The sequence below is a fragment of the Convolutriloba macropyga genome, chromosome 6, assembly GCF_964194025.1.
Source record: "Convolutriloba macropyga chromosome 6, txConMacr16.3, whole genome shotgun sequence".
Lineage (NCBI taxonomy): Eukaryota > Metazoa > Xenacoelomorpha > Acoela > Convolutidae > Convolutriloba > Convolutriloba macropyga.
This window is the reverse complement of record NC_134473.1, coordinates 34,524,324-34,540,449: the sequence shown is the minus strand read 5'-3', so window position 1 is coordinate 34,540,449 and position 16,126 is coordinate 34,524,324. Positions and strand designations below refer to the sequence as shown.

At 33.7% G+C, this 16,126-nt stretch overlaps 1 protein-coding gene across 1 annotated transcript in view; it reads right to left on the bottom strand.

Annotated features, from left to right (window-relative positions):
- Window positions 1–16,126, bottom strand: part of LOC142341300 (uncharacterized) — a 146,057-nt gene that overhangs the window by 7,438 nt on the left and 122,493 nt on the right. The window contains exon 28 of the mRNA XM_075392222.1: window positions 13,958–14,114. Coding sequence (XP_075248337.1) covers window positions 13,958–14,114 — 157 coding nt within the window. The remainder of the gene's footprint in view (window positions 1–13,957; window positions 14,115–16,126) is intronic.

Sequence of the window (16,126 nt, the reverse complement as noted above, 5' to 3'; positions counted from 1 at the left end):
CTAAGAACCGCCCCTCACGCCATAAGTATAAGTATAAGTCTCCAAGACAGTTTGAGCTGAAACAGACCTGAAAGGCTCTAAGAGCACTTAATGCCCGCAGGGCGCTACCTGTTTATCCCGTTTTTGAGGACGAAAAGTCAAAAGCGTCAGACGAAAAATTGGTCAAGCGAAAAATCGCATAAAAAAAGACCGACAGGACTAATATAATTGCTACAAACTTCGTTTGAGAGCAATTAATAAAGGCTACAAACATTCCTGATATCAAAATAATAGCTACAACGTACAACATAATAGCCATGGCCAGCAACTTTCTTGTCATCAACATATATATGCCACAAACTTTCTTGCATATAATCAAATTGAAACGAATTTTCTTGTTGTTACTTTGTGTTGTTACTATAATTTTTCTTGCAATCGATATGTTTTACACTGAGTTTTAATAGAGTTGTTAGTGCCTTTAGTTGTATTCAGAGGGCACTATTAAGACACTTATCCTGCAGATATTGAGATGTTTCACAGTGCGGATAAAGTGCTAGTAATTGTAGTCTGTACTGAGTGGTTTCAAATGCGTGCTATCCTTTTTTATGCGTGAATCCACGAAGTTGTTTTGAACCATTATGGCTGCTTAAAACTTTCTCAATACAAGCAAGATTGCAAAAAACTTTCCCGCTGGCCATCTAAAAGCTTCAAAATTTCTTGTGACTACCACCAAAGCTTCCTTCGCGGTGCCAAGATAAACCCCTTCGACACGTACTTGTGTTGAGCGTAAAGAAAAAAAACTCACGCAAGTAAATGGCAAAATTCATTTCCACATAAAACTAAAGAAAAACCTCAATCGTGTTAGGGTTTAAAAACTCAAAAGTGTTATGGTTAGTTGATCCAAAAGCATTGGACGCTTACAATATGGGTAAGCCTAATTGTTCCGACCCCTCTTGAGGGGGGACGAACTATATACTCAACTTTTTTTTTGTTCAGTCAATTTTCACCGATCGATATATTCATCGTAGAGAGTTGTAAGTGATATCATTAAAAAGCCCGTCCAGCGTAGAATATGGAATTGAAAAACTTTTTTGAATTTCATTTTCTACAGAGAGTTATCGAGACTTGAAGTTTTGTGAATAGTAGACGGAAATCGGTTGTTTTTATTCACATTTTCCGGATTTTTGACCAAAATTTCATCAATTTTGCTAAAATTTGTTAAATTTTATAACGACAATGTTGTTGGGTTTACTTTTCAGTATAGCAGAGGCTTGCCTATTGGTTTTATCCGAGTCTTTTGGTTATCGTGGTTCCAATTTTTGTGAATATTAGACCGTTTGCGTTATTTTTACTCAAATTTTCCTGCATTTTTGCCTAAAATTTTTTCAATTTCGCAAAAATATGTAAAAATTGTTCACAATAACACTTTTGAACTTGTTTTTAGAGACAAAAAGTCTCGTTGATTATTTTGATTTGATTATTTTGGCTAATATTTTGGGTAATTATTTCAAAATTCAGCCTTTTTGATCAAAAACTGCCCGAAATAAGCTTCTTTAGTCCACTTAGACACAATTTACCGGAAATTCACACCCAAAACAACTAACACCATCCTTTTAAACTGCACGAGGAAACTAGTCCCACTTTCACTTCTATTGAGAGTAGTCTGGAATTAAAATTTTGTCGTTTTGCTAACTTTTTACTCTAGGATTATCAAAAAACATCATTTATTTCTGATCTTTTAACTAATAAAGTATCTAGATCTAACACATTCGAAACACTTGAGTGTTCTCAATGAAAGAACAGCAATAACAGGGCAGGTTTTGGTCCAATCTTGGACTGTTACAGTCCAAATAAAATTCAGATTGTAATAGGTCGGTTTTTTTCAAATTCAATCTTTTTAATGTTAATTAAAGAACAGAACAATTCAAATCAAAGCTTACCTTTGATAGCTACAAATGACTTTTTATTTAGTTCTCAATTAATGTATTTAGTCTTTTTAATGGAAAGATTATGGTCGCTTTGGCTTTTAAAGATTTTTGATTTTTAAATAAACCATGGCTTATTGAACAGTCCCACACTTTTTCTTTTAATTTGGTCATTTTGTAGCTTACTGTCAGCAAAGAAAGAATGCTTTTTCAGCCTCTTTGTTCTACTGAATTCAAACTGATTATGTTTTGCGGTTTTATGCTTCAAGTTATGGTTTTCTGGCGCTCATACTACGAGTTTTCACAGTTTGTTTTCGATTTTAAGGCATTTGCCCTTTTTTCACGTTTTTATTTCGTTTTGTCACATTATCAAAAATTGACAGTTCTCATATTATAAAGTGGGCGTTCAACAAAGCACACAATGGAATATAGAAATTCATAGATTATGGTTTAAATGACTTCAAGGCCCCTTTCTCGAAGAATTTAATTTGAATTTTTCACATTTGTCTTTAACTGTAGATTATACTTTGCCTTTTTAGCCGTATGAAAAGTCCTGGATAATGACGGGTCTGCTGGAATTTTTACGGTGGAAAAATTGAGCCGATATTCTGATTTGAGTAGATAGCTGACGGTTTTCATGACTTTGAAAACAATTGTTTTCAAAAAATGAAAAAAAAAGAGACTTTTTAACTTCACATTTTGGCTCTCTTTTGTCAATTTGTCATTTTGTCTCGTTAATTACTTGTCACATATAACATTAATATCTTCGGGAGAAGGTTCAAGTGCACAAAATTTAATGTTTCTGAAGAAATTGTTATGAATTTACTCGCTTCGACACGGGTTTTTGGCAAAAAAGTAAACTAAATTTTGTTTTTTGTCTATAATTGACGTTTTTTTTGCAGTTGTAAGACATATGTTGAATATATGCAGGTCTTAAGCGCGTTTTTTGGACCAAAAAAAGACCTATTCAAATCTTTCTTTTGTACCTGATGGCTTAAATGACTTTAAAAATAATTTTTCTTCGAAGAACACAAAAGTATTACTTAATTTTCTTGTTTCCCTTTTTTTGTTTACTTGTTTCAGATTCTCATTAATGAGTTAATAAGAGGTTGCTTACCACGTTTTTGGCGTTCGAGAAAGGCTCAATTGAACAAATCCTGAGGAAAAAATCTGACTTTACGGCTTCGGTAGCATTTTCCGGCAAAGTTTAATTGAATTATTGTTTGTTGTCTCCATTAGTTGTTCTTTTTGTAACCGCATATAAATTTGTTTGATAACAGGTTTTACTGCCCTCCTATAAAACCGTATGTGATCATAAACATCTTGAACGTTTCAATTGCTATCTAATGGTTTTCATTACTCAGAAATTAATTGTTTTTAAAAATTGAAGCCAATTTTTTATTGCTGTTTATTTTTTATTTTTTCTTTTTTGTCTAATTGGTACCGAGCCTTATTATGGAGTGGTCCCATATCTTTTCTAGTGAGTACAAGTTATTTTGGTTAAGTTTCAGTTTTATCTGAAGCTATTTTTACTTTGTTATTAAGTTATCCTTTGTAAAAAAATTGGACACAAAATTTTGGATAAAATTAATGTTGTTATTGTTGTTTGATTTTGTGTTCGTCTTCACTTGTTTTCTTAATAACGTTTGATCTCATCAATCTTATGTGACATTTTTTACTACGCTCAGTTATTTGCGTTGTAGGCGATTTTTTTTTGTTCAGACAGATTTCTTGAAAAAAACTGTTCCTCATTTGGTAGACATTTATGCCAAAAATGTGGATGAGCGGGGTCGGAACTTTATGTGCGAACGCACATTACCGAGCCTCCTTGTTAAAGTATCTAACTGTGAAGTAATCCAGGTCAAGTCGGAACCAATTATTTTCAGCCAAAAGACAAAAAAAGTTTATAGGTATCCGGATTTGTCCCTGGGAAACCCAAAAATGTCGGATTCCGAGTGACTGATTAAAACTGATTTCAAGCGAGAAGAGTGAAATAAATTGGAACTTCGCGTTGTACTTCGAATTTGATTATGAGATGTATCCTATTTCTTGATTAAAAGTCTTGATTCGAACGGGAATCTTCGATTCTGTTTAATTCCTCTCTTTTTAGCGCTAATTATCTCATCACTTGATCTGAACTTAAGTTTGACATTGTACTCCCAGCTCATTGGGTGAGATCTTTCATTGGGTGATATCTCACATTCGCTGACAAATTTAACAAGCGCAGCTTCCCTAGGCAGGTTAATCAATATAATAAGCCCCCATTTTTGCTTTAGCTCTTACAATCTAGCGTTTCATGTGATTAGCATTGCTTCTGAGCCTCATATAGCAGTGACTGACGCTGACTGTCCTAAACAACTGAAGGCTAACCTATGCTACCATAATTGAAGGCTAATTGTTTCAATAAAAAATTGTTGCAACTAGTATTCTTGCTGCATACTATGATGTCAGCATCTTGTTGCTACCAATATAACTGCTATAATTTTTACTGCTTCCTGAGGAAAAATACAAATTGTGTCGCTACCACTATAAATGCGATAAACATTGTTGCTCTGCCAACCTAATTGCCAGAAAATGGTTGCTTCCAACATATCTGCCGTAAAATTCTATAATCTTTTCTATTCCCGGGTTGTCCAAACTTACTTACCATAAAACGAACCATATATGGCCCATAAAAGTCGTAAATTGTTTTCGTTCTATGATTTTGCTATGATTCTTAAGTTTCCATATATGGCTCGTTTTAAGGTAAGTTTCCATTAATTGTTTCATTTGTATGAAGAAGCTGATAATTTTGGTTAACATTTATGGTCCGTTTTATGAGTAGTAAGATACCATATATGGTCTGTTTTATGAGTAGTATGATACCATATATGGTCTGCTTTATGAATAGTAAGATACAATATATGGTGTGTTTTATGAGTAGTAAAATAACATATATGTTCCGTTTTATGAGTAGTGTGATAGCATATATGGTCTGTTTTATGAGTAGTAAGATCCCAGGTTTAGGTCCGCGACCCTAGACCGCTCTGATCAGACCATTTGGGTCGCACACCGGTGGCGTGGTGCGACCCAAATCACATGGTCTGGGAAACGCTTGAGTCGCACGATGGTCTGGACAATGGTCGCACTACGGTCTGATCAAAGGGCAAAGTCTGGAAAATGGTCTGGACAATGGTCGCACGACGGTCTGATCAGAGGGCAAAGTCTGAAAAATGGTCTGGACAATGGTCGCACGACGGTCTGATCAGAGGGCAAAGTCTGGGAAGTGGTCGGGACAATGGTCGCACTACGGTCTGATCAGAAGGCAAAGTCGCACTATAGTCTGATCATAGGTCGCACTAAAGTCTGGACAATGGTCGCACTACGGTCTGATCAGAGACCAAAGTCTGGACATAAGTTGCCCCAAAATCTGACCATATTTATTTGACTGCAGTTTTATTACCACTGTTTTTGATGGCTCAAAATAAAAATTTCATGCACTTCAAAATGCCTTTTTGTTTATATTTTTACTAATTAGTTCTGTCCAAACATTAACAAGGTAAACTATCTTATTCAAATTTAAGTTGAGTAGTATAGGTTTGAATTGAATAATTTATACATATTCCAACTGCTCCATACTGTATTCCAAATATTTGGGTCGCTCGAAAGTCGCACAAATTTTTTGGGTCGCACTATGGTCGCGCCACTTCTTGGGTCGCACGATGACCTGATCAGAGGTCTTTTGGGTCGCACTATGGTCGCACCAATTCTTGGGTCGCACTACGGTCTGATCGTCGCACTACGGTCTGATCAGAGGGCTTTGGGTCGCACGATGGTCTGATCAGAGGTCTTTTGGGTCGCACTATGATCGCACGATTTCTTGGGTCGCACTACGGTCTGATCAGAGGGCCCTGGGTCGCACGATGGTCTGATCAGAGGGCAAAGTCTGGAAAATGGTCTGATCAGAGCGGTCTAGGGTCGCGCACCTAAACCTGGGATACCATATATGGTCTGCTTTATGAATAGTATGATACCATATATGGTGTGTTTTATGAGTAGTAAAATAACATATATGTTCCGTTTTATGAGTAGTATGATACCATATATGATCTGTTTTATGAGTAGTAAGATACCATATATGGTCTGTGTTATGAGTAGTAAGATACCATATATGGTTGGTTTAATGAGTAGTAAGATACCATATATGGTCTGCTTTATGAATAGTAACATACCATATATGGTCTGCTTTATGAATAGTAAGATACCATATATGGTGTGTTTTATGGGTAGTAAAATAACATATATGTTCCGTTTTATGAGTAGTATGATACCATATATGATCTGTTTTATGAGTCGTAAGATACCATATATGGTCTGTGTTATGAGTAGTAAGATACCATATATGGTCTGTTTTATGAGCAGTAAGGTACCAAATATGGTCTGTATATGAGTAGTATGATACCATATAAGGTCCGTTTTATGAGTAGTAAGATACCATATAGAGTCCGTAATTGTTCTCTGTCTCAAGGTAGAGCCTGAACAAGAAGGAGGCTCGGTAATGTGCGTATGCACATAATGTTCCGAGCCCGCTCATCCACATTCTTGACTTAATTGGCTACCAAATGATTGAGAGATAGAAAACATTCAAAAACACATCGTTCAATATACAACCAATAAAATACTATAATTCCACACTAGAGGGCAGATGTCAGTTGTTGATATTAGAACTACTAGAAGGGACAATTAAAAAATCAAACAACAAACGTTATTTACAACCGAAAATCGAGGTCTATAATAGAAAAAATCATAACAAAATCAAACTCTCATCAGATAAAAACCAAAACAAAAAATTAACCTATGATTCATTAGGAAAAATATGGGACCTGTCCCCAATAATACTGGTTGACAGGTAAAAAAATGAGCAAACAGGTGCGAAGTTCAAAAATACTTTTCCATTTTTGAAAACAATTAATGTCACAGTTAGTAATGTCATTTAATATCAACTGAAACCACTAAAATGTTCATTTATATCTACATAGGAAGCAATTAAGACATATCATTACCCAAAATGTGATTGCGCAAAATTTGGAAGCCAGTAAAATCAACGATTTTCGAAATAATTTAAAAAGAATCTAAAAATACTTTGAAATAAACAAATATCTAAAAATCTTAACATTTTATGAAATCTCGAAGTAACGGTGGTCACAAAGGTAAGAAACAAAAATTTGAAACTAAAACCGTTATTAAGATTAACTTATAGCTCACTGAAAAAGTGTTTTTACCTGTTTTTACAGGGACTGATCTACAAATCGACCGAATCGACCGATAACCTATTTAAAAAAGACGAAGTTCAAAACTCAATTTTTTTTAAAAAACATACTTTCAAAAGTCACAGCAGACTTAGAATTACAACAAAAATTGATGGATTAAGATCCAATATCTCAGCGAGCCAACTGAGTCTGTTAATAATGAGACTAAGTCACGAGCCCACAAAGAAACAAATACATAAAGAAACCAAAGCTTCGAACAACTTTAAGACATGACACTGTTCAAGGCACTATAAAAATAAGATGCTACCTGGAAGAACCGTAAATCGTCATTCTACTTTCAATTTAAAATTTACGAGCCTTTAATTTTATCGAGCCTTCCTTATAAAAAGACTACTTAGACATGACAACAAAAAGAAACCCAAAAATTGAACAGGATAGAAATCTCGACAAAATTTTTTGAAACTAAATGGTCGAAGCAATAAGTCATAACGTATGAACAAGAGCAAAAAAAAAATGTTTAAATCAACAAAAATAATTGGGAATTCCGATGAATGAGATTGAAAAACATGGTGACAAAAATCAAAGCAGAAAGGAGACAAATGAAAAAAAACTTTTTTAAAATTAATTTGAAGGAAACAGCTATTAACTGAAATCTTTAACTAGGTTGAGCTATACCTACTGGGGAAGCAATTAAGATCTACTACTACCGGGTATATGGCGCACAACAACGAAAAAAGACAAACATAGGCAAAACAAAAAACTCAAAGTTTTGCGAGATAACTGTGTCGCAGCCCAAAAAGCATAAACTATTCAACAAAAACAATTAACATATCCAAATACGCGTTTTTCGAATTTTCTGCATTTTTTTTCTAAAATGCATTCGTTCAATTGGACTTGTAAATAATGTGATAATTGAATAACGAAAAAAATGAACTCATAAAATATGGAATTATGATCAAAAACAAAAGAAAAACTGAAAACGCATAGTACCAAAAAGGAGAAACCATTAGTTGAATAAAAAACCGCTATCGACATAAATGTAAAAATTACAGGAAGTCAGTCAGTTGCTGCCTGTTTTTACAGAGACTACGTTCGAATTTGAAAGAAATAAGAGAAAATAGTGACAAAGTTCAAAAATTCACTAATAATTTCTCTAAACAAATATCTTCAAATTCATAACAGACAACAGATAACATCAGAAAAAATGGCAAGGTTATCTTGTATTTTCTAAAACCTAATTGGATTTTTGATTGCGGACACTTAGTCATTGGGCTAGAAAAAGTATAAGAAATTAAAGCAAAACGAAAGAAGTCCATAAAAATTTTACGAAAACAATTTGTCAGAGCCGTAAAAACCAATAGCTTAACTCTGAAACCATCTCGTTTGGTCTCATTTATTTAAAATTGTATCTGTCGTTAATTGATCCCTGATTTTAAATTCTTGTCCGCAATTTACATAAAAAACTTTTACATAGCGGAAATAATTTGAAAAAAATGTCGCGCGCCATTAACATGTAAAAACGTTTTGTCGTAAGGATCTATAGTGAGATGAAAATCAGCCCAGATTTTGCTGCGCGTCTACCAAAAACACTCAATTGTTGAAATGGTTGCTAAATGGATCAATTCTATAGCACAAATTTTAGCCAAAGAACTCGGATCGAACAATTCAATAGCACTCCTCTATATTTCGAGATAAAATCGTTAACACTACAGTTAACAATTTTAACATGGTCAAATTGACAAAAATTTGGTAAAAAAAGTGAATAAAAACAGATGAAATACGACTATTATTCACAAAACTTAAAACCTAGATAACTCCTTATAAAAACTGAAAAAATCATTTTAATTCCATATTCTATGCTAGACGGGCTTTCTAATGATACAACTCACAACTCTCTACGATTCTTATATCGATCGGCCAAAATTGACTGAACAAAAAAACATAGCCGGAAGAAATCCGGAAGCGACTCGAAGCGTCAAAACTTCACTAACAAAAACGTAATTGCAGCGGAAGCCACTACCTTTTGTATTAAACAATTAACTCACTACCTCTCCAGGTCTGCTCCAAAAATTGGTGAAACTTAAACCACTGTCACCAAGAGAAAAAAAAGGCGGCAGAATTTTATATTATTGAAAACGTTTGGTAAGGTTGAAAAAATTCAAAATAATCAAGTTGGTCAAAAAACTCGTAGTCTGAAAAAACCGACAAGGTTATCAATTGCCCTCAAATAATTCATGATTCTAATTTGAAAAAGATCGCGAAAGGAAAGGGCAGATCATAATCGTAGAAACTAAGTTGAATCTTTTCAAAAAAGAAAGCTCAAATTTAAGAATAGGAAAACACCTATAATTACACTTCTAATCACTGCAATTAAAACGAAAAACCACACACACTTGTTCCTTGTTGTACATATGCTAAACAACATGATTTCATGCTAATTCAAAAATTAAATTGATCATAGAAAAGACATAAGCAGCAGAATATTCAAAGGCAAAAAATCCATCAAATTAGTACCAAGGCTGGAAGAAAGTTGCAATAAATAGTCATCAGTGGAAATTTTGGAAACGAATGGCTATCAAACTCTCATTACTGCTTTTGTTGAAAGAAATCCATTGCAAACCAAAGAAATGACGAAAATCTAAGAAAAAGCTGAAATCATTTTTTTTAACAACTGAAAAAATCAATATACTGAAAATAAATGTAGGTGCCAACACAAAGCTAGAATGCTACTAACTAGAATGTGAAGAATATGGGCACAATGTAAGAAACACCGTAACAAACTGACATTCTTGATTTTTGTAAGTTTAAAAATAATTTAAAAAATTCAAGAAAAACGAATACATTTCATTGTTCAGCATTGAAGACATAGAAACGATAACTAGTCATCCGTTACAAAAATCTATCCTCCTGAGGATAAAAACAAAATATGAAAAAGTAGAATTCACAAATACAAAACATTGAAACATTTTGCAAAAAAAATTGTCAAAAAACTTTTAAGACTGTATTTATGAAAAAGTTTCAACTGTTTTTCAAAAACTTAACGTCAAAAAATGATTGATTTTTATTGAAACGAAATTAAAGTCCCTCAGGTTGCACAAAAAAGACTATTTCTAGCAATTACAACCAAAATACAAACAAAAAACTGATGAAAAACGGGTAAAAACTACAAAAATCGGATTAGTATATGTAAAACTTTAAAAAACAAAATTACATCGAGGTAGAAAGAGGCATTGAATATGTGAATTATCACAGAGAAGTTCCCATATTAACTGATTTTTGACAAAAAGACGGTTAAAAGATCCAAAAATGAAGAAAGTAATAGAAAAAAAAAACCAAAAAATAACTGAAAAATCAAGTAATATGTGCCAATTTTCAAATTGAAACGCATTTTCAGGCTCTGCAAAACACTGTGGCATCAATTTCCCAGGTTTAAATTTCAACATAGCATCGAATAAAATTTATTTCTACAAAAAACCAAATTAAAAGCAAAAAAATTGGGCCACATAGACGAAAAAACGGCTAAAAACGGTTATCTATATGTGCCATTCAGTCAATAACTACTTTTCAAAGTCAAAAAGTCATTCACTAAACGCAGCGCATGATCAAAAAACTTCTCTCGCTTAGCGAAAATCTGTTCACCAAGACAGCTTTTCTCACTTTCGCTTATAAGTCAAAATGCCTCGTGAACAAATCTACTTCCTGTAAAAAAACATAGCCGGAAGAATTCCGGAAGCGACTCGAAGCCGCAAAACCTCACAAAAAAAACCCTAATTGCAGCTGAAGCAATTACCATTTGAATTCAACCATTAACTCATTACCTATCCTGGTCTGATCTAAAAATTGGTGAAACTTAAACCACTGTCACCAAGAAAAAAATGCAGCAAAATTTTATATTGTTGAAAATGTTTGATTACGTTAAAAAATATATAGATAAGCAGGTCAAAATACTGATGGCCTAAAACAGCTGAAAGGGCTATCAATTGCCCTCAAATAATTCATGATTCTGATCTCAAAAAGATCAGAAAAGCAAACGTCAGATAACAATCTTAGAAACTAAGTTAATTTTTTTTTAAAAAAAAACAGAATACTCAAATTTAAGAATCAGAAAACCACTATAATTACAGTTCTAATTACTGCAATTAAAACAAAAAACGACACATACTTCTCCCTTGTTTTGCATATGCTAGACAACATGATTTAAAACTAATTCAAAAATTAAAATAATCATAGAAAAGACAAGCAGCAGAAAAATGTTCAAAGGCAAAAAATCGTTTAAATTAACACCAAGGCCGGAAGGAAGTTGCTGTAGATAGTATAAAGTATAGCTTTGGAAAAGCTTTGGAAAAAACAGAATACTCAAATTTAAGAATCAGAAAACCACTATAATTACAGTTCTAATTACTGCAATTAAAAAAAAAACGGCACATACTTCTCCCTTGTTTTGCATATGCTAGACAACATGATTTAAAACTAATTCAAAAATTAAAATAATCATAGAAAAGACAAGCAGCAGAAAAATGTTCAAAGGCAAAAAATCGTTTAAATTAACACCAAGGCCGGAAGGAAGTTGCAGTAGATAGTATAAAGTATAGCTTTGGAAAAGCTTTGGAAAAAACAGAATACTCAAATTTAAGAATCAGAAAACCACTATAATTACAGTTCTAATTACTGCAATTAAAACAAAAAACGGCACATACTTCTCCCTTGTTTTGCATATGCTAGACAACATGATTTAAAACTAATTCAAAAATTAAAATAGTCATAGAAAAGACAAGCAGCAGAAAAATGTTCAAAGGCAAAAAATCGTTTAAATTAACACCAAGGCCGGAAGGAAGTTGCAGTAGATAGTATTAAGTATAGCTTTGGAAAAAGCTGGCTAGCAAACTCTCAGTACTGCCTTATGTTGAATGAAATCAATTGCAAACAAAGAAATGGCGAAAATCTAAGAAAATGCTGAAATCATTCAATTTTTTAACAACTGAAACAACCAAAAATTTATGTGCCATAAAAAGCTGCCAGGACAAAACTAAAATGATACTAACTAGAATGATAAGAACATGGACACAATATGAGGAACACCGTAATAAAAACGCATTCTTGATTTTTGAAAGTCAAAAATAAAAAAAAAATTCAAGAAAAACGAATACATTTCATTGTTCAGCATTAGAGACATAGAAAAGATAATTAGACGTCCAATATAAAGATCTATCCTCCTGAAGTGAACAAAAAAATAAGAAAAACCAGATATCAAACATACGAAACATTAAATATTTTACAGAAAAAGGTCAAAAAACTTTTAATACTGCTTTCATGAAAAATGGAAGCTGAGAAAATCAATATACCAAAAATAAAAATAGGTGCCAGGACAAAGCTAGAATGATACTAACTAGAATTTTAAGAATTTGGGCACAATGTAAGGAACACCGTAACAAAAAGGCATTCTTGTTTAAAAAGTTAAAAATCAAATTAAAAAATCAAGAAAAACAAATACAGTTCACTGCTCAACATTCGAGACCTAGAAAAGATAACTAGTCATTCGATACAAAAATCTATCCTCCTGAAGAGAACAAAAAAAATAGGAAAAAGCAGAACTCAAAAATATAAAACATTGAAACATTTTGCAAAAAAAAATTATCAAAAAACTTTTAAGACTGCATTTACGAAAAAGCTTCAACTGTTTTTCAAAAACTGAACTCCAAAAAATGATTGAATTTTTATTAAAACACAATTAAGATCCCTCTTGTTGCACAAAAAGACTATTTCTAGTAATTACAATCAAAATACAAAAAATATTGACAAAAATCGGGAAAAAACTACCAAAATCGGATTAGCATATGTACAATTTTATAAAACAAAAATACACCGAGGTAGCGAGAGGCGTTAAGTATATGAATTATCAAAGGGAAGTTGCCAAATGAACTGATTTTTGACAAAAAGACGGTTAAAAGATCTAAGAATGAAGAAATTAATAGAAAAAAGTCAAAAATTAACTAAGAAATCAAAAAATATGCGCCAATTTTCAAATTGAAACCCATATTCAGGCTCTGCAAAAACACTGTGGCATCAATCTCCGATGTTGGCATTTCAATATAGTATCGAATAAAAATTATTTCTACAAAAAACCAAATTACAAGCAAAAAAAAAATCGGCCACTTAGACGAAAAAACGGCTAAAAACGGTTATCTATATATGCCATTCAGTCAAAAACTACTTTTCAAAGTCAAAAGGTCATTCACTAAACGCAGCGCATGATCAAAAAACTTCTCTCGCTTAGCGAAAATTTGTTCACCAAGACAGCTTTTCTCACTTTCGCTTTTAGGTCAAAATGCCGCGCGAACAAATCTACTTCCTGTAAAAAAAAAAAACCGAGAGAAAACCAATACTCCTCTTCGAGTCGTAAAAAGACCGAGAGAAAACCAATACTCCTCTTCGAGTCGTAAAAAGACCGAGAGAAAACCAATACTCCTCTTCGAGTCGTAAAAACCCATTTGAGTATATAGTTCCTCCCATTCTCAAGAGGGGTCGGAACAAAAAGAGCAATTTAGTTTTGAAAAGTTAGCATAAAACCGGTTATAGTATACCAGAAAGTTCAAATCTGATTTCACAACTCTGATTACTTGAGATTTTAGTGCTTTAGCGTGGTTTTTTGCACATTGTAACTTCTCATCAATGATTATACAATAAAAACTAAGGCATGACTGCAATTAGTTGAGTTTCACACCGTCAGCGTCACAAATGTTGGAAAAACTTAAATTTAATCTCAAAACAAAAGAATATCAAAGCTGAATGAATTCAAATACAAACTTGTGCATCCGAAATTGGGTGAGGTGACTTGTGCGCTTGGAGATTTGGACCCAAAGTTGTCGTAATAACAGTTGAGCGTGTAGAGAACTGTGTAGGGACAGCCAGGGGCCAATGTCGACGGAGACACGGAATAAGTCGTGGTCACGCCTGTTATCGTCTAGAAAATCAATAAAAGACTAGTAAATTTTAAATTTAAACAAACACTCACCGTGATAATGGCCACAGTCATTTTTAGAGAATAACAGTAAATATTTGTCTGCGTTTGCAGTCGGAATTTTTTTTGAAAAAAATGAAAGCTTTCTGTCAATTAATTGTGCACTTGCTTGAAGAGCAACAAATTATAAAAAAAACATATTTCCTGAACAAAAAATTCATTGAATTACATAAAAGCTGTCGAAATAGAACGACAAATTTTCAAACTATCAACCACAACTAGGCCCAGAATTACCCAAAACGTCGCTGAAACATTTTACACAGTAATAAGCTAAATGCCACGAAACAAAGTTCTCCGAAGCCCTTAATGTCGACATGATACAGCTATTTATGTCAACAAAAATTTCCCCATTTTGCCCATTTTCAAGCTAGGTTGAGCAAGTTTTTGTGGCCATGTCATAAGGTGAGGGATGAAAAACAAAATATCAGTTGCTAAGTTCCCTGAACTTTTCTCGCCGTTTTGCAATATTCTGTCAAATGGCTCAAATGGCAAAACACAATATTGGAGCACAGAAAAGAACTTAGAAAATATCTTAGAACTTAGAAACTTAACTTATGTTGATAAACTCAGAAAGAAAACAAACTTACCAGATTTATAACGACAACTGCAGCTCACAACTTAGAAAATGAATGTAAATCAGTTTAGATCTGAACACAAAGGAGAGGACAACCAGAGTTGCAAAAAGCTTGCAACTAACCCGGTGCTTCACAAACGATCAAAGCACATCGACACGAAATATCATTTCATGCGAGAAAGAGTTGATGACAACTCAATCAAATTGATCTACACGCCAACAGATGAAATGGCAGCAGATCTTCTGACAAAGTCTTTGCCACAGCAGAAAGTAGAACAACATCGAGAACAACTATTGGGCGAGTCCAGATTTTTACCTAGCGGCAACAATCTGAGTGGGGTATTGGAGCGCAGAAAAGAACTTAGAAAATATCTTAGACCTTAGAAACTTAACTTATGTTGATAAACTCAGAAAGAAAACAAACTTACCAGATTTATAACGACAACTGCAGCTCACAACTTAGAAAATGAATGTAAATCAGTTTAGATCTGTATGTTTGTCAAATATTGATATTTATCTATTAATATTGAATAGGAAATGAAACTTTGTGAACCATCTCAAGTGAAGTAAACTTTGCATGTAATAATGAAATGACGCCCTCTCATACGCCCCAAAATTGCCTGATTTTTGATACATTAACCTTTTAACAAATGTACACTGTAAATGTTATATTTATCTTTTAGACTATATATACGACCAATTTTTGCTAAAATCTTCACAATTTTCTTCTCTTTTGAATCTCCTAAAATTAATTCTTATTCTTTCAAATATCTTTTGAGCTTTAACAGCTTCAATCTCTAACGTGCCAAAACTCCTCCCGCCTCATCAGGGGTTGTTGCGCTACAGTGTTCGTAATCCTGCTAACAGGTTATGGTCCCAGCAATCAGACCGTTGACAAGCTAAAAGAGTTTTGGTTGAGATTGTAGTGTCAGTGTTGGCAGTTTTAGCTCTTCTAGATTGACGAGAGTTTTGAGAGCTAAAATTTGAGATTTCCCTCTTAAATAAAAGCTAAATCAGAAATTGTAATAGAAAAGTTGAAGTTTAAATTTCATAATGGAACCATCAAACAATAGTTTGAAGTGGATGACGTTTAGCGGGTTGGCTGAGGACTACCCAACATGGAGCACTCGTTTCTCTGCCTTTGCACAAACCAAGGGGCTCTTCGAAACGCTCACAGACACAGTTGAGCTACCTGACAGGCCACCACCACTGAGGGAAGGTGCCAATGATGAGCAAACGCGAGAACACGAGGCACAGACTCAAGCTAGAGCTACAGCTGTACAGGAAGATGAGAGCCGGAAAAATCAGGTTTGGTGCTACCTGGCAATGACGCTAGACGCCAGCAGCCTCATGCTCATCCGACATGACTGTGTAAACAGCA